Source organism: Marmota monax, unplaced genomic scaffold (assembly GCF_021218885.2).
Source record: "Marmota monax isolate L192 unplaced genomic scaffold, Marmota_monax_Labrador192_F-V1.1 WCK01_AAM20220418_F8-fsc00053, whole genome shotgun sequence".
NCBI classification, from domain to species: Eukaryota; Metazoa; Chordata; class Mammalia; order Rodentia; family Sciuridae; genus Marmota; species Marmota monax.
In genome coordinates, this window is record NW_026693153.1 from 8,618,137 (window position 1) to 8,643,601 (window position 25,465).

At 35.1% G+C, this 25,465-nt stretch overlaps 1 protein-coding gene across 4 annotated transcripts in view; it reads left to right on the forward strand.

Annotated features, from left to right (window-relative positions):
- The window catches only part of Dcbld2 (discoidin, CUB and LCCL domain containing 2), an 81,735-nt gene that overhangs the window by 25,042 nt on the left and 31,228 nt on the right, over window positions 1–25,465 (forward strand). For all 4 annotated transcript variants that reach the window (XM_058582908.1, XM_046455231.2, XM_046455229.2 and 1 more), the window contains one exon: window positions 18,809–18,946. In XM_058582908.1, the coding sequence (XP_058438891.1) occupies window positions 18,835–18,946 (112 nt within the window). In that variant the 5' untranslated portion in view covers window positions 18,809–18,834. The remainder of the gene's footprint in view (window positions 1–18,808; window positions 18,947–25,465) is intronic.

Consider the following 25,465-nt stretch of genomic DNA (forward strand, 5'->3'; position numbering starts at 1 on the left):
TTCTAGTTCTGTGAGGAATGTCATTTATATTTTGATGAGGATTGCACTGAATCTGTAGATTGCTTTTCATGATATGTCCATTTTGTGGATATTGATTCTTCATGAATATGGTAGTCTTTCCATCTTCTGAGGTCTTCTTCAATTTAGTCTGTGCTTTATAATTTTCACTACAGAAATCTTTCACCTCCTTAGTAAAATTCACTCCTAAGTGTTTTTTATTTTGTGAGACTATTGTGAATAGAGTAGTTTTCTTGATTTCTTTCTCAACAGATCAGTATTGAAGATAAGAAAGCTATTGAATTTTGTGTGTTGGTCTTGTATCATGCTTCTTTGCCGAATTTGTTTATCTAGAAGTCTTCTGGTGGAGTTTTCTGGGTCCTCTATTTATAGAATCATGTAATCAGCATAAAGAGATAGTTTGACTTTTTCTTTTCCTATTTATATCCCTTAGTTTCCTCCTCTTGCCTGATTACTCTGGCTAAACTTTCAGAAACTGTATTGTATGGGAGTGGTGAGAATGGACATCCTTGTCCTGTTCCTGATTTTAGAGGAAATACTTTTTCTCCGTTAATTATGATGTTAGTTTGGGGTTTGTTTAATGTAGTTTGCTAATATTTTATAAAGGATTTTTTTTTTTTTAAATCTAAGCTCATGAGGAATACTGGTCTGTAGTTTTCTTTCCTTGATGTGTCTTTATCTGGTTTGGGTATAAGAGTGATAATGGCTTCATAGAATGAGTTTTGAAATGTTAACCTTCCTTTCTGTTTAAGGAAGATTGGCTTTAGTTCTTTAAACATCAGTTAGAATTCAACTGAGAATATCTGGTGCTGAGCTTTTATTTTCTGGAAAGCTTTTAATTATTGTTTTAATTTCAGTGCTTGACTTTGGTCTGTTAAGGTTTTCTGTATCCTCTTGGTTCAATTTGGGTAGGTTATGTATACCTAGAAATTCGTCAATATCATCTAGATATTCCAACTTATTGAAATATAAATTTTCAAAATAGTCCCTAAAGATCCTCTAGATATCAGAAGTTTCTGTGATGATATCTCCTTTTTCATCTCTAATTTCATTAATTTGAGTCTTCTTTCTTTTGGTTAGTTTTGATAAGAGTATCAATCTGTTTATCTTTTACTCTTTGTTGCATTGATCTTTTGTGTTTTTTTATTCTCAATTTCATTAATTTTGACTTTGATTTTAATTATTTCATGCCTTCCACTGAATTTGAAATTAGTTTCTTCTTGTTTTTCTAAGGTCATGAATTGTAGCATAAGAATTTTTGGTTTTGTTTTTTTGGAGGGGTTGGTTCTTTATTTCAAAAAGACAGTTGTCAATATTCAGTATCAATACAGTTACACTATTGGTTTCTCTTTCTCCCAGCTGGCCCTAAAGAGACCACAATGAAGGAGAATACATTTTAAGCCAATAAGAAACAAAGTTTTAAAATAATATAAAACTTTAAAAGTTTTGTACATAAGCCATTCAAGATTCTCCAGCACTGACTGGTACAAAGCACAAAGAGATGGCACTTTTAGATACAGCAGCTTCAGATCCAGAAAAAGATGATGAGTTGAATTTCATATGGCTAAATCAGTGGCAAAAACATAATTTTATTTCTTTTTCAAGGAGGCAGGAGAGCAATTACATGGTCACCTCAAGATTAAGAGGCTCATGATTTATTCTGTGGACACTTGGGAAGGGGGTAGAGATGGGATAAAAATTTGGTCTCAAGGCTAAGGATGTGCTTAATGGTAGAGGACTTACCCAAACATGCATGAGGCCCTGGGTTCGATACCCAGCACCACAGAAACAAAAAGTCTCAGAGGTCTCATCATCTTAATTTGATAATTTCTAATGAAAAATATAAAAGAAGAATAAAGTTGTCTAAAGATACCTTAAAGCTAAACAAACAACAACAACAAAAGAAAGGAAAATACATGATTCCTCTTGGAATCAGGATTTTGGTTTGCCTGGTACTTTGCACAGAACAGTGAGGTTTTCTCTGAGCTCTGTTTGACTCTCAGAAAGGCAGGCACATTCCTTTTTTCATCTTCTCTGGAGACGAAAATACGGATTATGCTGGAAAGTTACCTTCCAAAAATGAGAAGAGAATTAGATTGCTGCTTCAGAGCTATGGAAATAATTTAGAGTGTTTTACAAATGGTTACTGTAACTCCCCCCCCCCCAAATAATAATAATAATTGCAAAATGTGTACATCACAACATGCTTTTAAAGACACTTCGCATTGTGCTCACATTCCCTTAAATGTTGTACCCAAAGGTGCTTGGCCTCTAACCCAGCTGGAATCTTTGGTAAGAGGCTGAGACCCTTTGGTGAAAAAGACAAAGGGATGGGGGTAGAGGGGATGTTTAAAGGAGAAAGCAGCCTTACAGTTAAAGATCAGCCCTCAGTTTCAAGGTCAGCTTTGGGCTGGCCTCAGGTGGAGTCAGGGTCAGAAGGAGGAGCAGCAGCTCTACAGTCCCATTTAGGTCAAGCAGAGTGTGAATTGTAGGATTGGATTTTTTATTTGACATTTTTTCCATTTTTTTAAAATGTAAAGCACTTAATACTATAACCTTTCCTCTGTGTTTATGTGGTTTCTATAATTTTTTCTTTTAGTTGATTTCTAATTTCATACCGTTATGATCTGATAAGATGCATGGGATAATATCCTTTTTTTTTTTTTTTTTTTTTTTTTGCATTTGCTGTTACTTGTTTTGTGACCCAAAATGGCCTATTTTGGAAAAGCTCTCATGAGCTGCTGAGAAGAAATTGAATTCATCTGTTGGTGGATGAAATGTTCTATAGATGGCTGTTAGTTCATTTGAAGTATAGTATCATTTAGGTCAAATGAGTCTTTTTTGATTTTATGTGTGAATGACCTGTCTATTGGTAAGAGGCAGTTGAAATCACTCAGTATTATTGTATTAGAGTTTGTCTGGGACTTTATTGTCAAGAAGTGTTTGTTTTATGTAATTAGGTGTGCTGATATTTGGGGCATAGATGTTTACCATTTTTATATCTTCTTATTGGATTATTCCCTTTACCAGTAAGTAATGATCATCTATGTCTCTTCTGATTCTTTTTTTGGGTTGTTTGTTTTTTGAAATCTGCTTTGCCATATATGAGAATAGCTACTGCTTTTTGTTTTGAGACTCCATTTGCATGGGATACCTTTTTTTCCATCTTTTATTTTCAACTTTATGAATCTCTTGCAATCAATATATGATTGGGTCTTGTTTTTTAATCTTTCTGCCAGTCTGTCTTTTAATTGGAGAATTGAGACCATTTAAATTCAGAGATATTATGGAGAGATGTTTTTATTTCCAGCCATTTTAGCTTATTTCATAGAGTTAATTCATTCTTAAATTTTTATTAATTGCTCTTCTGGAAAGCTTTGTCCATTTGAGAGCTCTGGAGTTTGCTTTTGAGCTCTTTTTTGTGTAGTATTTCTCTTCCATAGTTTTGGCTTTATATTCATGAATACCTTTAGTTTATCCTTATCATTGAAAGATTTTATTTTACCTTTGATTCTCAGAGTTTTGCTGGGTATAGCAATCTTAGCCAGCATTTTTTCCCCCTTAGCACTTTCATTATTTCATTCCTAGCCCTCCTGACTTTTAGAGTTGAGCTGAGAAGTCAGAAATGAGCCTTATTAGTTTACCTTGAAATGAGACCTGGTGTTCTTCTCTTGTGGCTTTTAATATTCTATTTTTATTCTCTGTACTAGGCATTTCAATTATAATGTGTCCTGGAGAGATTGTTTTTTATGTGTGGACATCCATCTTGTTCCTAAGATTTGGAAAATTTTCTATTTCACTGAAAATATTTTTAATGCATTGCCTATATTTCTATGCCCTCTTCTATCCCAGTGGTTCTTAATTTTGTTCTCTTCATGTTGTCCCTGAGTATTCTTATATTCTGATCTTGGGCTTTTGTTTACTGTCTACTGAGTGTTCAAACACCTGTCTTTGAGGCCTGACATTCTATTTTCTACATAATCTAATCTGTTGGTGATACTTTCAAGTGAATTGTTTATTTGATTTATTGTGTAATTTATTTCCAGGAGTTCTGATTGGTTTTTCTTCAGTATCTCTCTCTTTCAAAATGATCTTTCATCTCCCATATTTGTTCTCTTAATTCATCCACCTTAATTCATCTTTTAGCTTATTAATAACTTTAATAATCAATAAGTTTTAATTTTTTTTCTCAGAAATTTCATCCCCTTCCATGTCTGTGAGTTCCTTTGTTGGGTGATTGTAAGTTTTAGGGGGAGACTGTTTTGCCCATTTCCTCACGTTTTCAGAGGTCTTAGACTTGGACATCTGTTGAGATGTATTCATTTTCCTCTATTGTGAGAATGTCTTTTGGTGTGTATTTATCTTTTGTAATAAGTTGTATGTTGTTGCTATCTCTTAGCTTTAACATGCAGGCTCAGTGTAATCCAACTGTAAGTTTTCACCACCAGTGCCCTTCTGTGGAAGAACTGCTTAATTCAGCTCTGGAGAGCTACTGTAACACTGTAGGTTCCCTGAGCCATTATTTTGGAATCTTTCTCTGATTTTACTCTAGAAGTCATTAGCTGTAGTGGGACCAGATGTCCTCTTTCGGTTGTTTCTATTTGGGGCCTACTGATTGGTTTGGAGTTTTTGTCTTCCTTAGTCTGCATGTTAAAAGTATTGCAGCTTAAGCCGGGTTGTGTGGAGCAAGGTGCACTGTACTGGACTAACTTGTAGGTGTACTTTAGTTACAAAATTTGTATCTTGTGAACTTGCAGTGTTCCAGTCACTGCCCAGCCCCTCGCAGAAAAAGACGAAACGAGCAACAGCAACAACAATGTTAATTTACAGCATTAAAATAAATGAACATACTTTATATACAGAGACACGAAAAATTGTGCTCTATATGTGTAATAAGGATTGTAATGCATTCCACTGTTGTCATGTATTTAAAAAATAAAAGAATAAAATAATGGTGAAAATATGCCCCCCCCCAAAAATGTCCAGTTCCTACTATGATGTGTATAGCACTAATTACCACAAAATGAAGAACAGTGGTTTCAGTATTAACAACAGCAACTACAATAAATAACTGTAAACTAGATCTAGCATTAAAGTATACTTCAGATGCAAACTACAGCCTCCACAGTAATAGCCACAACAACATGAAAGGTGAAGGCCAGGAATTATATAAGCTAAATAGTTTTATAAAAGAGTAAAACTACAGTTCATTAAGAGGAAAAAAAAAATGGGTTAGGAAGGCAAAAGAAAGTTTAAAATATTTATAAAGTGAAGAGGTAAAGCAGAAGAGGTAGCAAGTGTAACAACTGAAAGAAATAAGTAACAAAAAGAAAGAACAAGCAGATCTGGCTATTGGAGGTAGAAGAAAGAATATTAAGAGAAACAAAAACAATAGCAACACAGTAAAACCAAAAGAAATAACAAAATACCTGATCCTCTAAAGTCAAAAAAGTGGAATGACAAATGGGTGGAAAAAAAAAGTGAAGGAGGGGTGGGGAATTAGTGTGTGTCCAGGAACCAATTGGCACAAGAATGCAGAGGCACACACACATGCTCTTGATGGAAAGGGGAAAAATCTGAATGAAAATAAAAGGCCTCAACTGAGGTGGTCAGAAGTGTTGACAAGGATGGAACTCCACTGCCTTTTTCATTCTTTTTCAGCATTTCATTCCCTCCAATATCTTTGGAATCAGTTGCTAGAGGGTTATAAACTTTAAGAGGTGTAATGTTTCCTTTTTTCATATTTCTTGTATTTCTCTGTTGAAATTTGAACATTCATGGAATGGTTATTCCTTCCACTTTTATTTGAGAGCCTTCCTACTAAGCAGCCTTACCTGATGAATTGGCTGGGGAATTTCTGTTTGTTGTATAGTGTTGAATTTAATTACAATTGAACTTCAGTTTTCCTATAGCTTCTTTGGATGTGAGTAGTGGCTTTTGGCACAGAGTGTACATGGCACAGCCTGAGAGACTTGCTTTTTCTTTCTTTTTTTTTTTTTTGGTGGGGGGGTTGTGGTTTAGACAGTGGAATAGATGGGGTATAACCCTTGTGTTCTCTCTGCTGTTACTATAGGGGTGAATGTCCAGGATTGAGATTTTGGGCCCACCTTCGCCATGTCTACTTGGGGCTGAGTTCACAACTGAGGGATTTTATTTCCCCTGTCCTTTAAAGTATCCACCATGGTTTGAAAGAGATTAGGTCATGGCTGAAGTAAGATGGAATTTCTCTGAGCTTGGGTAGGAGTATAGCTTAGTGGAAAAGCACCCACCCAATGTGGTCAATGTACCACACTGATAAACTCCCCGTGCTTGATAAACCCCCAGTACTCATAGAAAAAAAAAAACAAACAACAATAACATATAAGAAAAAAGAAAACAAATTAGACAAATAAAAATAACAATGCAAAAGCAATAGAAAAGGGGCAACAATAATAAAAATCATCTGCAAAGTTTTTAAAAAATAAAGAAAATTAATTTTTAAAAAAGAGGAAAGCAGAAGAATAGTAAATAAATGGATAAATGAAAAGAAAAAGAATAGCAAAAAAATTAGAGAAGAAATAGAGTAATACATATATACAAAAACAGCAATGACAAAAGTATTTGTATTCATAAAAATTAAGAATTTCTCATTGCTGGGCACTGTGGCACACATCTATAATCCCATTGGCTCTGGAGGCTGAGGCAGGAGGATCGCAAGTTCAAAGCCAATCTCAGCAACAGTGAGGCACTAAGCAACTCAGTGAGACCCTGTCTCTAAATAAAATTCAAAATGGGGCTGGGGATGTGGCTCAGTGGTTGAGTTCCCCTGAATTTAATTCCGAATACCCCGCCCCCCCCCCCCCCCCCCAAATATTTCTCCTCCACTGAGGTGCTCAGTTGTGTGGATAAGAGTAGATATTCACAAATTGTACAGATGTCCTTTTAGGCTCAGTTCTAGGGAAGAGAACAAAGACTAAGGTTTTTGATCCCTCTTTTCTTTTTTAGTTTGTGGCCAGAGCCAGTTAGAATATCTCTCAGCTGCCCTGCACACCACAAAAGCGAGTGGAACTCAGAGCTTCACAGGCTAAGTTTTACTCTGAAGTTATTTTGGCAGCACACTGAGAACTGGCCATATGAGTCACCAAGCTAGTGCAGAGTATAGAACTTGTTTGGAGCCATTCCCTCCAGTGCCCTTCACACTTTAAGGGCAGAGCTGATAATGGACACTAAACATATCAGTGACTCTGAGGCCTTTTGTGCCATGTACCCTGAAGTTGGACAGCAGCCCTGGAGTCACAAGTATTTGTGCTGGGGGCAGCAGGCCTCCTGGAAGATACCTCTCATATCTCTAGTATCCAGAGATGGCTTCTGCACAAAAATCCTGTGCCAGTGCTTGTTCCCCTGGACTCCTGCATCTGGCTTCCTAGACCATAGGTTTTAAAGGGTAAGCATCCTCTATTTCCTTATGTGTCACACTTCAGTTTCCCACTGCAGAGGATTCTCAGCAGGTTTGTGTCAAACTGACTCTCAGGGCAGCTGCCTACTGCATAAATACAGTAATACTGCCAACAGGACCTGGAGAATAAAATACAGGTGCCTTTGATTCCCCAAACAGTAAGCTCCCATAAGGCTTTCTCAAGATGTCTCTTTGTTACAGTACCATGAGATGGGTGAAGTATTTCTGCAGAACCAGTTTGCTGTGCAGATCCCAGGTCTACTGTCAGTTTAGAGTTTAGCTTTGCAAGTGCTGATTTGTGTGCTAATGATGGACCCTCGGACTCTCCCTTTTCATCTCTACCCCTCACTCTCTGCCATGTGATCAGTGCTGGGATGCTCCTTTTTTCACCTTCTATTCCAATATTCAAAGTCTCAGAGTTTCTCCAAGTCTCTGTACTCTGTTGAACTTCAACTTTCTCCTGCAGTTACTGACTTTGATATCAATGCAGGTGCTTTCCAGTTATTTTGACTCCGTCTTGTGGAGGTCTTCTCCTCAGAACCTCAGTTTTAATTGCAGAGGCTTTATGGTATGTTTTAATGCCTGACAAGTCTAGTCTGTCTTTAGAGATGTTCATTTGGCTATTCTTGCCTGTTTATTTACCCATAATAAGGTTAATATCAACTTATATAAAAAAGTTTGTAGGTATTTTTATTAGGATTGTGTTGTTTATAAATTAGCTTTATGATGTCAAGTCATCCTGTTCAAGAACAACAGCTGTTTTTTGATATCTTTCAGTGTTAAGCTTTCTCATGTAGAATTTTTTCTTAAATTTATTCCTAGATATTTTTACTTTGTAAATGAAGGTGTTTTTGTGTTTGTTTTGACATTATATCTTTTAACTGGTTCCTAATTGTGTGATGATTAGGTTTCTGTATGGTGATTTTATATTCTGCTACTTTACTCATTATTTTTATTGTTTCAGTTTTATGATTCACTTTCTAGGTGTATCACAGCTGTAAATAAAGATAGTTTTAATCCCTATTTTCCAATTCTTATGCCTGTGATCGAGTTATCTAATTACATTGGCTGATACCTCAAATTAAGTACAATATTAAATACTAGTGGAAATAGTGAACATCCTTTTCTGTTTCTGATCTTAGTGGATATGTTAAGGAAGTGACTTAGCTGGGGTTGCTGTAACAAAGTACCATAGATTGGGTGCCTTAAAAAAATACCAGTTTATTTTCTCAAAAGTTCTTGAAGCTAGAAGTACTAAATCAGGGTGCTGTCCAACCTGGTTCCTGATAAGGGTCCTTTTCCTGATTTTTCAACATAAATCTACTAGAATGGTATATTATATTAATGGGTTCCCTCATAGTGAACTCTTGCCAGCTGCCTCTGCTGACGAGATGAGCTGGGTTCAAAAGAGCTGGCTGCAACATTAAGATAAGAAAATGGCAAAGAAATCACACTACACATGGACAGGGGTTTCTCAGATCAAGGGTAGGATGGCTCTGTGACCTAAAGGGTCAGCTAGGAAAGAGAGTATGCACCTGGAATATCTTTATTTTTATAGGGAGTACCCACAAAGGAGATTTGATGGAATGTTCTTTACCAAATAAGGCAGGGGATAAGATTTCAAAGGTGGAGTCTTGCTTTTTGATGTCTTGTGGTCAGCAGATTGATTGACATCTTGGTAAGTTACACCCATCTTAGATGCTGTGTGGGATCACAGGCAGTACGAATGGAGAGGCACACAGCCCAATCAGCATGCAGTGCCAGACCTGTCCCCTCATATAGTTCAAATGAACATAGCTCACACGCACAGCCCATGGGATGACTCACAACAGTGAACCAAGTATGCATTTGTGAAATAAATACCACTTGGTTATGGTAAGTCAGTCTTTTAATTAGGGATTGAATATGTTTCAGAATGCTTTATTTAGTATTTTTGCATAAATATTGATAAATTAGCTTATAATTTATCAATATTTATGCAAAATCAAATTATATCATATTAGCTGATAATTTATTTTGTATTATCTTTATCAGGTTTAGTTATTGATGTGACACATACATAGAGAAACAGCTGTGAAGTTTTTTCTCCTTTTGCATTCTGTGAGAAATTTTATAGAGCATTTGAATAATCTAGAGTCTTAAATGTTTCACTCTGTGGAACCATCTGAGCCTGGTGCTTTTTTGGTAGGGTAGTTATTAAATAACTTTCCTAATTTCTTCTAAGGAAATTGATCTCTTTAAGCCTTCTATTCCTAATGGATTCAGTTTTAGTAAACTGTATTAAATTACCAATTTCACCTAGGTTTTCGAATTTATTTGCAATAACATCTGAAAATGGAATCTAATAATTTTTTAATGTTTATTTTTGTATTTTCTTCAATGTTTATTTTCCTCTTATCATCACCCTTTTCCTCTCTCTTTTTTAATATTAACTAATTGTTTGCCTGTTTTGTTAACTTTTTTTAAAATATGACTTGATTTATTAGACCCTTCTTTCAGTTTTATTGATGGGCCTATGAATTTTACTTTGATTACATCATTAAGCTTTACCTTCCATGGATATTGTGCATCATTTGAATCAATACTTTTTAGGAATTTTGTAGTTTGAGTTTAGGTTTCTCTTTTACCCAGTTTTTAATACATTTAATTCCAGATAGAAGGACCTTCCTTTGTTATTGTTAATAATTCCCATTTTATTATATTGCTGTCAGAGAACATTGTTTGAAATATTTCTACTTTATGGAACTTACTGATACTTTATGACCTAATCTATACTGCGTATGTGTGAATGTCCCATGTGTGCTTGATAAGTTTATTCTCTAATGTCAAGATCTAAAGTTTGATGTGTTCTATCTCAATTCTTTTATTATATATGTCTTCTGTATCTCTATTTACTTGGTCTTCTATTTAGTATTTTTCTATTGGTGAATTTCATGGGCTTTATGCTTTTATAAAGGTTTTTGCTGTGTTACATAAATATTCATGATTTTAATATCTTCATTTTAAATTGTGACTTATAACATTAAAACATTGTCCTTTATTATGTTAATTTGAATTCTTCATTGTTTGATATCAACATTATATGCACACCTTTCTTATTTGTTATTGTTTTCTTTTCTTGGTATACTTGTCTTAGCCCATTCCTTTATTGTTAGTATTTCTAAATCGTTTTATTTTGAATGTATTTCTTATACAGAGCATATTTTGGGGTCTTTCTGAATCAAAATGAAAAAAAAAATTTAATAGCCAAGTTAAATCCTTTGGCATTTATTTATAAAACTGATATGTTTTGTTTCAATTCTTTTGTACTATTTTAAGTCACGTGAATTATATTAAGAGCCTATTTTTCAGTGTGTGTGTGTATGTGTTTAATGCTTATAGTCTCTGTTTTCATAATCTTTTGCTCTGACTTGTCCATTTTTAATGTATCTTTTATCTTCCTGCCTACTGTTTGTTACATTCAGTGAACTATTCTACTTTGCTCTCCCTTCTCTTCCCTATTTATTCTAGTCAGTCTATAATTGCATAACATATAGCCTATATCATGTAACATATCATTCTTCTTCAAATCCCTTGCTAACTTCTCTGGTCTGCAATTATAGTAAATGTTCACTATCAGTATTTTTGTTCAAGGTTTCCAAGTGTATATTGATTGGCTGAAGTTCAGTTTTGAATAGTTATATACCTTAAGAAAGGTTTATGGGTGCAGATTTTCTTGCATATACAAAACTGCTTAATTAAAAAAAAAAGTGACCTTGAGATTTGAGGGGGCAGTTTGATTACATATAAATCTTTGATTTACATGTTTCTAAGCAACCCTCCAGCCTCAGCCTATTGAGCCGCTGGGATTACAGGTGTGTGCCTCCACGCCCAGCCCAATTGTGTAATATTTTTTTAAAAAATTAGGTCTATGCTATCCTATTATTTTCAGCTGGTGAATCTTTGTTGAAACTGCTAAAACCAAAGCTAACTCCAGCCAAAAACAAGAGTGTATTATCAATAACAATGTAAGAGAAAGCATTATGGGAAGACCTTTTGGTCATTCAAAAAGAGAACACTGAATCACATTAAGGGGTTTAGTTTTACAACTCCACATCACTCTGGCCCACCAAGCACAAGGTGCTTTTTTTTTTTATATAAAGAAACTGTTGGTGGCTGTAATTTAATCATGGCATGTACTCTAAACATTTATTGACAACTATAATGGCTTCTTCTGTCAAGATCTAAAATTTGATGTGTTCTATCTCAATTGTAGATAGACACGTCAACTGTGCATTTGTCCTACCCCACTACACTAAGCCTTTTGAGGGCAATACTTAGTTTCATCATTGGATCCCCAGCATCTACCTTATAATATACAGCTTATAATATACACTCAATAAATTCTTTGAGAATTTCAAGTTTTGTTTTTGAGACTGGAATGTTCCTATACTAAGTACTAAGAAATTGTTTCTAAATCACTTTATTTGCAAATTATGATGGATGCTCTTTAAGCAAGCTCCATTTCCCCCTATTGAAGGTGGACAAAACTTATGTGCTTTTGTTCTAGCAAGTAACTCTGCTTCCTCCACCTCATCTTGCTAAGCTGCAGTCTCCTAAGAGGAACATTGCTCCATAGTACACCTCTTAGTAGTTTGAATGAGTTTCCATTTAGTTGAGAATATAAGTAAGATTTCTTAATTTTCATAATAATATTAACTCTCATTCTGGCCTATCTGAATCTGATGCATCTTTCCTCTCTTTAACACACAGTATTTCCTTTTAGCATCTTTTCGGAGTTTACTTTGCTACTGTTTCTTATCTACTGAAAGTGGGGTGGTAATGGACATTGGAAGAGGTATGATAACCTTATAAGGTCTCTGAACTCTACAAAGTAGATAGAAACTCACTGGTAACATGGGCTATACAGGTAGAATAAATGAGTGGAATGGACTAGGCATGAGAAAAGTAACAGCATGATGATGAGTGAAAACTGCACTTCAGATCTGGAGACATTGTGGAATAGGTCAATGTAAAACTGGAGTGTGACTTTCTCTTTCAGCTGCTTCTTAGATACAATCATTTGGAAAACTGGCCTTGGTATTCTGTACTAATGGAATACCTGAGATAATTAGCTTTACAAACAGAAAAGATTTATTTTGGCTTGCAGTTTTGAAAGTTCTAGACCATGATCAGTTGGTCCCATTGCTTTGGACCATGGCAAGGCAGCACATCATGGTGGGAGGGCATGGTGGAACAAAACCACTTGTCTAATTGCCAGGCAGCAATAGAGAGTGAGGAGGGGGCCAGGGTCCCACAATCTTCTTTAGTAAATGCCCCCTAAAGACCTCCTACCAAGTTTTACCTATTAAAAATTCTCCTGCCTCCCTATAACACCACCCTGATTATCAAATCTTTAACACTGGGTCTTTGGGGAACATTCAACATCCAAATTATAGCAGTTTTCTTTTATTTTCCCCCATTTTTTAAAGAGAAGCTGAAAATTTAAAATTTATGTGAGGTTTCCAGATTTTTAAAATCTTGGCAATTAATTTAAACATTTTTGAAAGAACATATGGCCCAAAACTGTACAGACTATGAGGCCAAGTAAAATACATCTGTGGGCTGGTTCAGATCCTAAGCCATACATTCCATGTTCTGCTATATATTTCCATCAGATTTGCTCATCCAAAAGTGATGCAAAAAGGTATTCTAACTATAGAGTAAAGTAAGTTTCCAGTTGTATTAATTTTCTGTTTGTTTCATAACAAATTACAACAAATTTTGCACCTTAAAATAGCACAGTTTATTATCTCAGTTTCTGTAAATGAAAAGTTTGGGCACTTCATGACTGAATTCTCTGCTCAGGGTTTCACTGATGTCAACTAGGGATACAATTTTTGTCTGGGGTTCACAGTTCTCTTCCAAGTTCACTGGTTGTTAGCAGAATTCACTTGTTGCAGTTGTAAAACTGAGGTCCCATTTCCCTGGTAACTATTGGCCATGGACTGTTGTCATTTCCCAGAGGCTGCCTGCAGTGGCCCTGATGGCAGTTCACAGCACAGATGTGTGCTCTCTTCTAAGCCAGTTGGCATGTGTGTCTCTAGTTTCCACTTCAGCAACTCATTGGAGAAAACACTATGCTTTGAAAGGGCCTGATTAGGTCAGGAGTGCACCTAAATAGCTTCCTTTTGCTATATAGTTAACATAGAAATCTTAATTTTTTTTTTAACAAAACAGGAAAATACCATAGAAACATAAAAGGATCACATGCCAGAGGAAATTTTTAAAGTAAACACACACTGGAAAAGTTCTCCTTTACTAATTAATCAAGAAAATAACAAATTACCACTTTCTTTTATCTCATCCTGCTAGAGTAGAAGGAATAAATTGGGATAGTCGTTCTAAAAATCAGTTTCATAGCCTTTAAAAAATTTTTTTTTTTAAAGGGGATTGAACCCAGTGGTGCTTAACCACTAAACTATGTCTCCAGTCCATTTTGTATTTTATTTTGAGACAGGGTATTGCTAAGTTGTTTAGGACCTCTCTAAGTTGCTGAGTCTGGCTTTGAACTTGAGATCCTCTTGCATTGGTCTCCTGAGCCACTGGGATTTCAGGTGTGTACCACCTTGCCTGGCTCCGACCGTTTTTACATTTTATTTTGAGACAGATTCTAACTTAGTTGCCAAGGTTGGCCTTGAACTTGAGGTCCTCCTGCCTCAGCCTCCCAAGCCTCTGAGCTTACAGGCATGTGCCACACATCCAGCTCAGTTTAGTAGTAGCATATGTTACAGATGGAGAGACAGTATGCATGAGTGGATTAATACATAGATAGATGAACAAGTGTATATACACTTGTATAAGTTTGTATTTATTTAACAATTATTATAACCCTATGACATAAATACTATTGCTGTTTTCATTTATCAGATGGAAAGAGCTGAGGCGCTACAAAGTGTTATTGGTGGTTATCTCTGTAATAAGATTACATAAGGATAATAACTATTTCCTCTTTATTCTAATTTTTTTCATTTTGTAAATTTGTAACAGTTTTAAACAGGGAAAAAATGGTAATAAATCTGTCTTGAAGTAAAGACTCACCATATTTATAGTTGTTGTATAAATTAGCATAATTGTTTTGAAAGCAAGAGAACTGTGTAACTTCTTTTGAATGGCCAAACTGCAGAAATGGAATTAATGAACCATTTAGAATGCCCAGATAAGGAATAATTTATTTTTCCTTTATTCTTTCCCAGAATATTTTGTCTCAGGTTTTACTTATAAGTAATGTTATTAAACATATCATTAAAGGAGGTGAGAAACAGTCATCTAGGCTGGGAATAAGAGGTGAGGGCTGGAATTTCCATGGTATACATTAGATTCATTAAAATACCTAGAAGATTAGCAATTATTTTAAAAAATTAATATTGTATACCTATGTCTCACAGAACAAGTGGTTTAAAGCAACATTTTTTATTTTATTTTTTATTTCCACCACAGAAAGTACTATAATGCTTTTATCAAGTATCTATATGATTCTTTCCCCATTGAAAAAAATTTTAAACCTTAACTTTTTAAATTGTTTTTACTTCAAAATTATATTTTTGTCCAGTTATTTCTTAATTTTCCTAAAGCACTTTTAAATTTAGTCTAATAATTTATGATTCCCTAGTATTAGTATACACAACATAATTTTTATAAAGACACCTTTGTATCACATGATAGCTATTTTTTAAATGTGCTCCTGTTTGGGGGGTACCAGGTATTAAACTCAGGGGCACTCAACCAGTGAGCCACATCCCCAGCCCTATTTTGTATTTTATTTAGAGACAGGGTCTCACTGAGTTGCTTAGTGCCTCACTTTTGCTGAGATTGGCTTTGAACTTGCAATCCACCTGCCTCAGCCTCCCTAGCTGCTGGGAGGGTATGCTCTTTTTAGATACCTGGAAGTATTTGTACTAAGTACCATATTCAGCCTTCTAATAAAATCACACCTACTTAGGTCCTTAAAAGGAAAAGAACAGCTAGTGCTGCTGAACCAGGGGAATCTGTTGTTCACTTTTAGAGGAGTTAATTGGAATATGTAAATATTTTCTTAATGTAATTGCTCTTGCCTTTACCTATTCCCAGTTTGTCTTAAGAGTTGATGTTATGGGCACTGATTCTGCACACATTTGACTTTGCTACTAGCAAATTATTGTATATAGCTTGAGATATTTGCAGCACTTAAGAAAATATTTGGAACAGAATGAAATATGTGTTACTTTGTTTTAACATTAGGTCAGGATTTTTAAATTTTTAGTATCCAAAATATTACTGTATTTAATAATATTTGTCCTACTTACTAGACTACTTCTGAGTTAATATTAAAAACTAATTTGAAAGAGTTAACCATTTTTTTCTTCTTGTAAGTGTTCCAAGACCTCCATCTGAAACCATGGGTAGTACTGAACCCTATGTACACTATGATGTTTTTACCTATACATACAGATGTATGATAAAGTTAACTTATAATTTAGGCATAGAGATTAACAGCTAATAAAATAGAATAATGACAACAGTGTACATTAATAAAAGTTGCATGAAGATTGTGTCTCTTTTAAGCGTCAAAAAAAGATTAATATTTTTAGATTGCCGTCAGCTGTAGGTAGCTGAAACCATGGATAGCAAAACTACAGATAATGGAGACTACTGTATCAGATGATAACTATTTATAGGGTTCTTTTATAATGTATTGAAGCAAAAAATGGCTTAAGAATCATACACTGGAAAGAATAGAGTCAACCTCTGCAAATAGTTTTCAAAATGAAGATGGTATAAATTCAACAATAGTGCAGTTAAAGACAGAGGTAGTATTGTAAGATTGCCGCTTACAGTATGGCTATTAATTCAGAAAACCGATGAGAAGCAATGGGGAATTGAGAAAAGACAAAAAGACACATACAGAGAGAAAGCTGGAACCAGGTGGCACACTATCCTTTGATGGAGGAATAATGACCCAGAGCTAGCTCAGCACATTCATTATATAGATTTTATCATCAAAAGATTATTTGTGGGTCTGGGGTTGTAGCTCATGGTGGCAGTGGGCTTACCTAGCATATGTGAGGCACTTGCTTCGATTCTTAGCACCACATAAAAATAAAAAATAAAATAAAGGCATTCCGTCCATCTATAACTACAAAAAAAAAAAGGTTATTTGTAGGAAAGTTGCAGGAAAGCAGACAGACTTTGAAGGTCACAGTGAAACTTGCGAGACATTGAGGTTATCTTGTTATGCCCAGAATTCTCTTTTCCTGGGAATTGGTGTCTGAGCTCAAGGTTCAGAGTGATATAGCTCTGTACCTTGGCATGGAGCCTTCTCAGGCTGGGCATCACCATAGCAACTGGGCCATCTTGATCTGCACCTTTACACAGGCAGTTTCCAGTGCAAAGGCAGCCATGGGGCAGTCAGAGGTCATGATTCAAATCATCACTCTCTACATAAGATGTTTCGGTGATTTATATCGAAAAACAAGCTGAAATATTTACTAATTAAGGGATGAGACCTGACGAGACAGTGAGGGAAAAAGCAAAAGGATTGTTGCTGTTTTGAAAAGGAGAGTGATTGGACCATTGTGGACCTTTATGTACTCCTTGAGTACTTCTAGGGGTCACTCACAGGAAGAGAGAAATGCTGTTATTCAACACTTCACAACTCTTTGGGAAGCATCATTTATTTTATTACTGTGAGTGGTGTGTGGAAGGGAAAAAAGTTCTAGGTAAGGCAGAGAATTTAGTTTGTGCTGTTATATAACAAAAACACTGTAGACTGGTGACTTAAACTGCAAACATTAATTTCTCATAGTTCTGAAAGCTGGTAGCCTGAGATCAGTTGAATTGTGAGAGTACCATCCTCACAACCTAATTCTCCTCAAAGGTCCCATCTCCAAATATTATAATATTGGGGCTAGAATTTTTGACATATGAATTTGAGAGGACACATTCATTCATTCACATGAGCAGGTATGAATATGTTATGACGAAGCCCACTATTATGTTAAGCATAGTGCCCCAATAAAAAAGTTAATTTTTTTAAAAAGTTTCTTATGTGACCAACTTTGTTCCCCTTTTTTCCCAAGTCTGATAGCCATTGATGTTTTCCACTTTTACTTTGTTTGCCTTTTCTAGAAATATCATACAACTTCTTAGCCTAGTGTTTTTGAGGTTCATGGGTGTTGTCCTTTGTATTATTGAGGAGTAGTAGTCCAGTGTATGAGCATACACCACATTTTGTTTATCCATTAGCTAGTTGATGACCAAATTGTTTCAGTTTGAGACAGATGGAAATAGTGCTACTATGCATAGTCTTTTTGTGAACATGTTTTTCTCCCTCATGAGTAGAGAGCTAGAAGTGAATTGCTGAGCTGCGTAACTTCTTTTAGAAACAGCCAAACTATTTCAAAAATGACTGTACAATTTATATTCCGGCCATTATTGTATAAAGGTTCTGATTTCTTCACATCTTCACCAATGCTTGATGTCAATCTTTCTGACTATAACCATTCTTTTGGGTATATTGTTTAGTTTTAATGTCATTTCACTAATGATGAATGATATCCCTGAAAGTCCACATTACTTTTAATCAAGAGATATTACTGTAGCTTGAAACAGTTCTTGGGATTCTTATTCAGAATTTGTTAGATGAGTTACCAACCATATAAAGGAAATACATTTTTACCATTTATTGTTGGATATCTTGCTTTAATTCTTGTTTCTTTGAATACTTATATAAAAAGTAACATATCCTCATTATATATTTATCTGTTAGACATTTAAAGATGGAAGTTAGGTTTTTATTTGTATTGAATCTGAAGTTCAAAAGGCTGAGGGTGAAGTTTGTGAGTTGTCAAATCATAATTAAAGCCACAAGAGTGGACATGATCACCTAACAGGTTGAGTAGAAGCCTGACAATTTGTAGAAGAAAAACTTGAGTGAATCCAATAAAACATTTGAGGGGCTACCCTAAGCCACAAATCTAGGAGGTCCTCGGTGAAGCACGTTAAGAATACTGTTGATTAACAATTTATTCATGGCTACCTGCCTGCATAGGTTAACTTTTACATTCCTTTTTATTGATTTAAAGAGAACAAGTGTGTTTTATAGAAAATTAAATCTTCACGAGGTCAGTAATGCCCTGTACTGTTTTTTTCTTTTGAATCATTTGAGTATTATTTATTGTTTCCAGAGTAATATGATTTTTAATCATTAAACATCCTAGTGAGGTTTTACTAATTAATGCCCAGTTTGGTATATTATTCTGATTCTCTTATATATATTGCAAATATTATTGATTTTATAAAAGTCACACCAAATATGTTATTTTCTTTTATTTCTAGGCAAATATTGTGGTCTGGGGTTGCAAATGAACCATTCAATTGAATCAAAAAGCAATGAAATTACAGTGCTGTTCATGAGTGGAATTCATATTTCTGGACGAGGATTTTTGGCTTCATATTCAGTTATCGATAAACAAGGTAATTTTCATCTTATACAATGGTTCCCAAATTTTGCAGTTTCTGACAACAAAAAAGAAATGTTTCTCTTAGTTCCTGTTATCTGAAATTGGAATAGAATAGAAAGACTGAATAGTCAATAATATTTATACAAATTTGACAAAGTTAAATCAGTTTCAGAATTCCAGAAAAATAAGTGTCTTACCTTTTTCACCAAGTCCACATACTTCCTTTTCCTTAATAGATGAAATACTAATTTTTCACTTTTATAAGATTGGAACACAAACTTCAATAACTGTTTTTATACCTGTGAATTATTGAGATGTACCATTTTCAATTTAAGTCTCTATTACCCATGGTTGATGACTTCATATTTCTGTGTTAAAGACCCTGTTACTGTTTTTTGCAAAGAATAGGCAGGTCCTCCTACCACTAGGAGTACTCTGGTAAGTGCTGAGTTATTTTCTGAATTGTTAATTTTAGGATGCGAAGGGGAAAGAATTAAAAGCAAGGCTATTAAATAGAATAGAATAAAAAATTTGCCTGAATCTCTAAGATAAAATGGAAATCATGCATGAAATTCCTGATGTGTTTTGGCTATTATGGCTTGCATTTATTCCCCTTTGCTATTAGGGGTACCATCATGAGAAAGTTTAAGAAGTATTTCTAGTACAAGGACATATCAAAACAATCATTTAAATCAGAAAATAGATGATTATTTTTACATTTGACACTGAATTAACCTAAGTTGATAGTTTAAAATAAAAATCAGCTTCATATTATATATAAACATGAGACAATTATTAAGGGCCTTCTAGGTGTGAGTATATTGAATACTGGGAATGACTGAGTATAGAGAACCTGTTTCTCTTTTGCAGTGGTAGGTATTTGCACTGTATGTCTCATTAAGAGTTTCATTTAGAACATGATAGAGGCTACTCTATTTGAAGAAGAATCTGCATTCTCTTGATTCATAATTCATAATCAGTGGGACAAGGTGTGAAGGCTTATTTCTCAGAAAATAAGAAAACTTGTTAGAATGGAACATGGAAGGAAAATAAGTGGAAACATTATGCTAGATGAATGATTAATGTTTTGACAAAGATAGGAAAACTAAGGTAATAGTGATGTTATGGAAGGATACCAAGTGTCCCTGAAATCAAAACCTGTCTCAGCCACTTGCTAGCCTGCTGATTTGGCAAGTTATTTCACCACAGGGTCTCATATATCCGTGAATGTGTCAGTTGTGAGGACTAAGTCTAATCAGACATATATAGTGTCTGCAGGCACACAGCATGGTAGGCACACACGGTGGTAGTTTCCCTCATGCACCATTGTAAGCACACACAGTGCATTCTTCCCCACCCCATTGTCTACAGGGAAATTTAGAGAACAGAGTGACATGATAATAGTCACAGTTCTTTCAGTTTTACTCCTTGAAAGTCTTAGGTTGATAGGTGAGAAGATTAAAAAATATGAATGATTTGCTTCATATTCTTAAGTTCTTGGTCTTAGTAGTGGGTTAGATATTTTGATTCATATTTTCCCCATTCTTGTTATTTATCAAGATGAATATTTCTAGAAAATAAATAACATCTCTTTCTTTTTTCTTTTTTTTTTTTTTTAAGCTGTTACATTAGACATTTATATATGGAGTTTTTGGCCCACAGAGACCTGAATGGCCTGCATTAAAAAATTGACAGTGCTCTCAGATAACAGGATCAGTATGTTGAAGACTTACAGATCCTTTCTGCCAAACATAAATAGCTATGCTGCTATATTTCAGGTTTTTAATCAGGAACTTCTTGATAGTAATACTTTCCGAAGTGATAATCATCTTGGGAAATCCTCATTTCACAACTGTCTCCTGAAGTCTTAATTTTTTGCTTATCCTATCCCATTGCATCAAACATTTGTTTCATTTGAACATAAATAAATTGGCTAAACTATCTTTCTAGAGAACACTGGTTGAATTCTTATTACTTCTTGGGTGGCCTTTCAGTCACAATTTCTTGTAATGACTCATGTATTTTGAAGGCTGATTGGCTTTGTTTGAGCTCCTCGGTCCCCCCCCCCCCCCCTTCAGGAAACATAGCTACCACAATGAATTCCGTGAATATTTTCAAGTAACATGTCCCTCACTTAGCAATCTACTTGAAGATTTAGAGTATTTGAAACTAAAAGAGTGTGAACAATCTTGCTTCAAAAGCTACTTATTTGTTGTACACTCCAGCAAAGACTCATTAATGCTACATGGTATGTGCTGTTGATAGAGTCACAGTTTTATCCAAGTAGACTAATGTTTGTTACTTTGCACAAGACTCCTTTGCAAGATTGTATTCTCTTATTCCCTGTTTATGCTTCCTACTGTGGAAACAGCAGTATTTAAGACATACACCATCATGCTTTCATAGGGCTTACAACTGATTGCTAGTTATGGTTATGATAAGTATAAATGATAGGAGGCCAGAGGGGTTTAGGGGATGGAAAATTGATAAAGAGCTGAGCTTTTCCGAGGAAGCTACTTTAGCTTAGAACTGAAGGATTCATTGGAAATTCCAGGCAGACAAGGAAGAACATTCTAGGGAAAAGAACAGTAGATGCAAAGACCTGATGGTAGGAAGCAGCTTTGGAGGAATTGCGGGGAAAAGCCCTTGTGGCAGGAGTGGAGTGAGTGGAGGAGTAGATCTTGCTTATAGTGTCATATAGAAAATAGAAGGATTAGAGCTTTTTCCCAAGAGTGCATAGAAATTGATAAAGCAGAGTAGTGATATGACTTGGTTTACGTTTTTGTTTTTATAATTTTCCTTTCTCTGTGAAGAGTAGATCAAAGAGAAGAATAATATAGGAAAATCAATTAAATGGCTATTAGAAAAGACCAGATAAGAGATGATCGAAGTAAGAGGTTGTCTTATGAACAAAATACAGAATTATACCAGTTTTTAAAGATATTGCAACTGAGCATATCTTCTACAGGGAAGAATAGTCCCCTTTGAATTAGGATTCATCTTCTTTGAGGTTTTTTTTTTGTTTGTTTGTTTGTTTATTTATTTTAGCAATTTGAGTTATAATAAAAGACTTTGGACAGAAGGACACCTTCTTGAATGAAACTCAGAACTACTGTGGTGCCTTGTCATGTCTTGGGCACTGTCCTTAGTGTCCTCTTCTAATTCTGTTTTGTATGCTTTTTCTTATACTTTTTAAATAGTATGTCTAGTTTTATAAAACTTTCTTTTTTTCTGTGTTATTTTTAATTATCTTTGAGCAGGAGTTTATAGCCTTTTTCTTTACCAGTTTTGCTGAGAAGTAGAATCGACCAGAATAGAATAGACCAGAATTCACTAGTTTATCTACCAGTAAAAGAAAAAATTTCTATTTCCCATTGGGTAGCAAGGAAAGAGTCATAAAAGTATGAGTCAACACTTCCAATAAATATGAGGATTAGTATTTCTAATCCCAAATGGGTATAATCCCATGAAATTTTAACTAGACTTTCTGAAAAATTAAAGATTTGTGTGGACCTTTGAGGGATCCTGAACATTCATATTAACAGCCACTGTTAAGATGTTCTATGTAGAGAAACTCCCAAGTTATTACTGGTCTTAACTGTAAGAGGCAAAGTCAACCACTCAGAGGTCCAAACTTGGTAGCTCAGACCTTTGTATCTAGTTTGATAATAACTACTACTACTTTTTCATTCTTAAAAAAACAAAAACAAACCCTTAAAAACAGCATTTACCATTAGACTCAAAGTTATAGATGTGGGATCTGAATTTCTGTTTTTTAATCTCTTCAATGATGGCCAATTTCTAGGAGCTCAACATTTCTAGGAGGATTCTGGGAAATGTTTTTTTAAAGTTATTTTATAGAACAGTGAATTTAGGAGACATGTCTGCATTTGCATTGAAAGGCTCAAGTCTTCAAGGCAGCATTTTATTTGAATGTGGCCATATTGGGTTGTTATGTGTGTTTGTATGCACAATTGTAAAGTGGTTATTCTGGAATTCTTTGTAGAATATGGAACCATCACTTTAAGAGTAATGTTCAACCTCATTACTTTAGAATTCACTTATCTAAAAATTTGTAATGGTCATTATAAAGCGTACCTTTTTTTTTTTCTTTTTTTCTGGAGGAAAATAGCAAATAGTTTAAATTTTTCTGTGAAACAAAATGACCCAGTGTAGATACTAACATTCTTCCTGATTGGAACTCATAAGCACTTGTCCATTCATTGCCTCTGCCTCAGAGAGTCTGATAACAGTGTGCCTAAGACTTGTCAACAGTCGAGCCTAAAAAATATTCCCATTTGACAGGGTTATTGTCGCCATATGATAGATTATTTTTAGAATTAATGGTAGTGATATAAAAATCTTGATTGCTGCATTCTTTAACTTTTTTTTTGCAAATGTTTTCCATTTCTTCCATCTTACATCAGATTACATAAACTTATAAATGAAACAGGCAGAATAAAGAACTCCTTTCTAATAGAGTTCAAATTTCTGTAACCGATTGTCCCCCCAATACCCCTCAACCCACATGGAATGTTTTTGGTTTTGAAAACAGAGTGTGAATTTTTTAGATTGCTGCCTTAACTATGCAATAATTTTATATAGTCTGTTTTCTTTAGAGTGTTACTCTTAGCCAGATTTCTATTTGTGATTTTTATTGTGGGTTTCAAACATTTTAAAACTCTGAAACAAACTCATTTTAGTAAGATCTTATTAATGAAATTTTAGTTTGCATTCATATTTTTTTAATATTTATTTTTTAATTGTAGTTGGACACAATACCTTTGTTTTATTTATTTATTTTTATGTGGTGCTGAGGATCGAACCCAGGGCCTCTCACACACTAGGCGAGCACTCTACGGCTGAGCCACAAGCCCAACCCTGTGTTCATATCTTTATATCATCATTTACAGGAAAATGAAGACTGAATATGCATAATGTTTGTGTATATAATATAAAATACCAAAAATAACCATTTTAGTGTTAATTTATAAAATGAAGGTGTTTATGAGCAAAGTGTTACCAATTTAGCAAAGATAGAGTTTAAACAGAATTTATCTGTTAAGGTGGTTTTAATAAAAAGAGTCACTTCAACACATGGAATGAAGTTTATATCAAGGTGGCATGTAAATATCCTGAAGCACACCCTAATGATTGCAGTCTTTCTGTGTCTTTTTTTTTTTTTTTTTTTTTTGAGTATGTTAGGAATTATGTAAAGGAACCACACATGTGTTGTGTTTGTGCTATCTTGTGGCTGTGTCCTTCACTATTGGTTAATACTGATGTATTTGTTAAAAGTATCCTAGATACTGTGTAGGTCACCAAAGAATTGTGCTAGCTTATAATATGTCTTTTATTATATTTTTAATACAGGAAGTTACCAACAAACCAAGAATTCTTTAGCTCAGTTAGTATGGAAATCAGGAAAGGGTCAGGTGCAACTCCTTTGCTGTAACCACCTCTCCGCTCTTAGTGTTGCCAGCTCTTAGTGTTGCCAGCTTAACCTTGGGCTTCTTTAATAAATTCAAAATAACAATCTTGAGACAAGCAGCAATTTCATTACAATGAGGCTTTATTGGGCTGTGTTTAAGCCTAAAGGAGGCAGTGCACGAGACAGGGTTCTGGGACTGGCTCTCCTAGGATGTGAGGAATGAAACTTTATAGGCATCTTAAAGAGGTGGGCTCACACAGGCCACTCAGCTGTTATACAAGTGAGTAGAATTTCTGCGGCATCTTGCCAGCTTCTGCTCTCAGCACCAGGATTTGCATTTGTTATGTCCTCCTACACTCCACTGTCATGAGATGGTGGAGGTGCTCACCACAACTGCCCCAGGAGGCTGTAGGATAATACCCTGGCAAGCCTGGATGGTCATCACATGCCAGGTCTGGCAGTGGTGGCAGCAGCGTTGGTGCTACAGGTTGTCCTTATGTCAGTAATAAGAGAAGCAGCCTTGGATGCAGAAGTGGTAGCAAGGATTGTTACTGTTGCAGTGGCAGGAAATGCTGGCATCTGCTGACACGTCTCAACCATCCCAGCTACAGCTGTGGGAAGTGCCTGACATTACAGGTGTGACAACCCCAATTCCAAGCCCAGCCTCACCTCTACCCCATCATGCGGGCTCAGAGCTGCTGCCTAGTTAAACCCTGGGAAAGTGAAGGCCATCCACAAAAATAGCCCTTCAAAATACCATAGACAGGGCTTTGGGCCCCTCGTGTTCTATCTCAATAGGAATTTAAGCATAAAAAAGAGTTTGTTTTGACCCAATTAACCATATGTGGGCTTTTAGCCTATCAGTGATTTATTGCTTATACAACTGAGCCATACATACGTCACTCAGAAGAAATATATTAATTTTTTCATCTGTGATATAATCCATAGATGGATTATAATTTTTCTGAAAGGAATTTAAAATTTCATCTCCACTCTAATTATGTAAATGGAGAAGAGGAAGAATACCTAGTATAGAATCAGGCACTTTCTAAATGCTAGTTGATTCTGAATAGGTTATGTTCTGTGTATGTAAATTTTTCA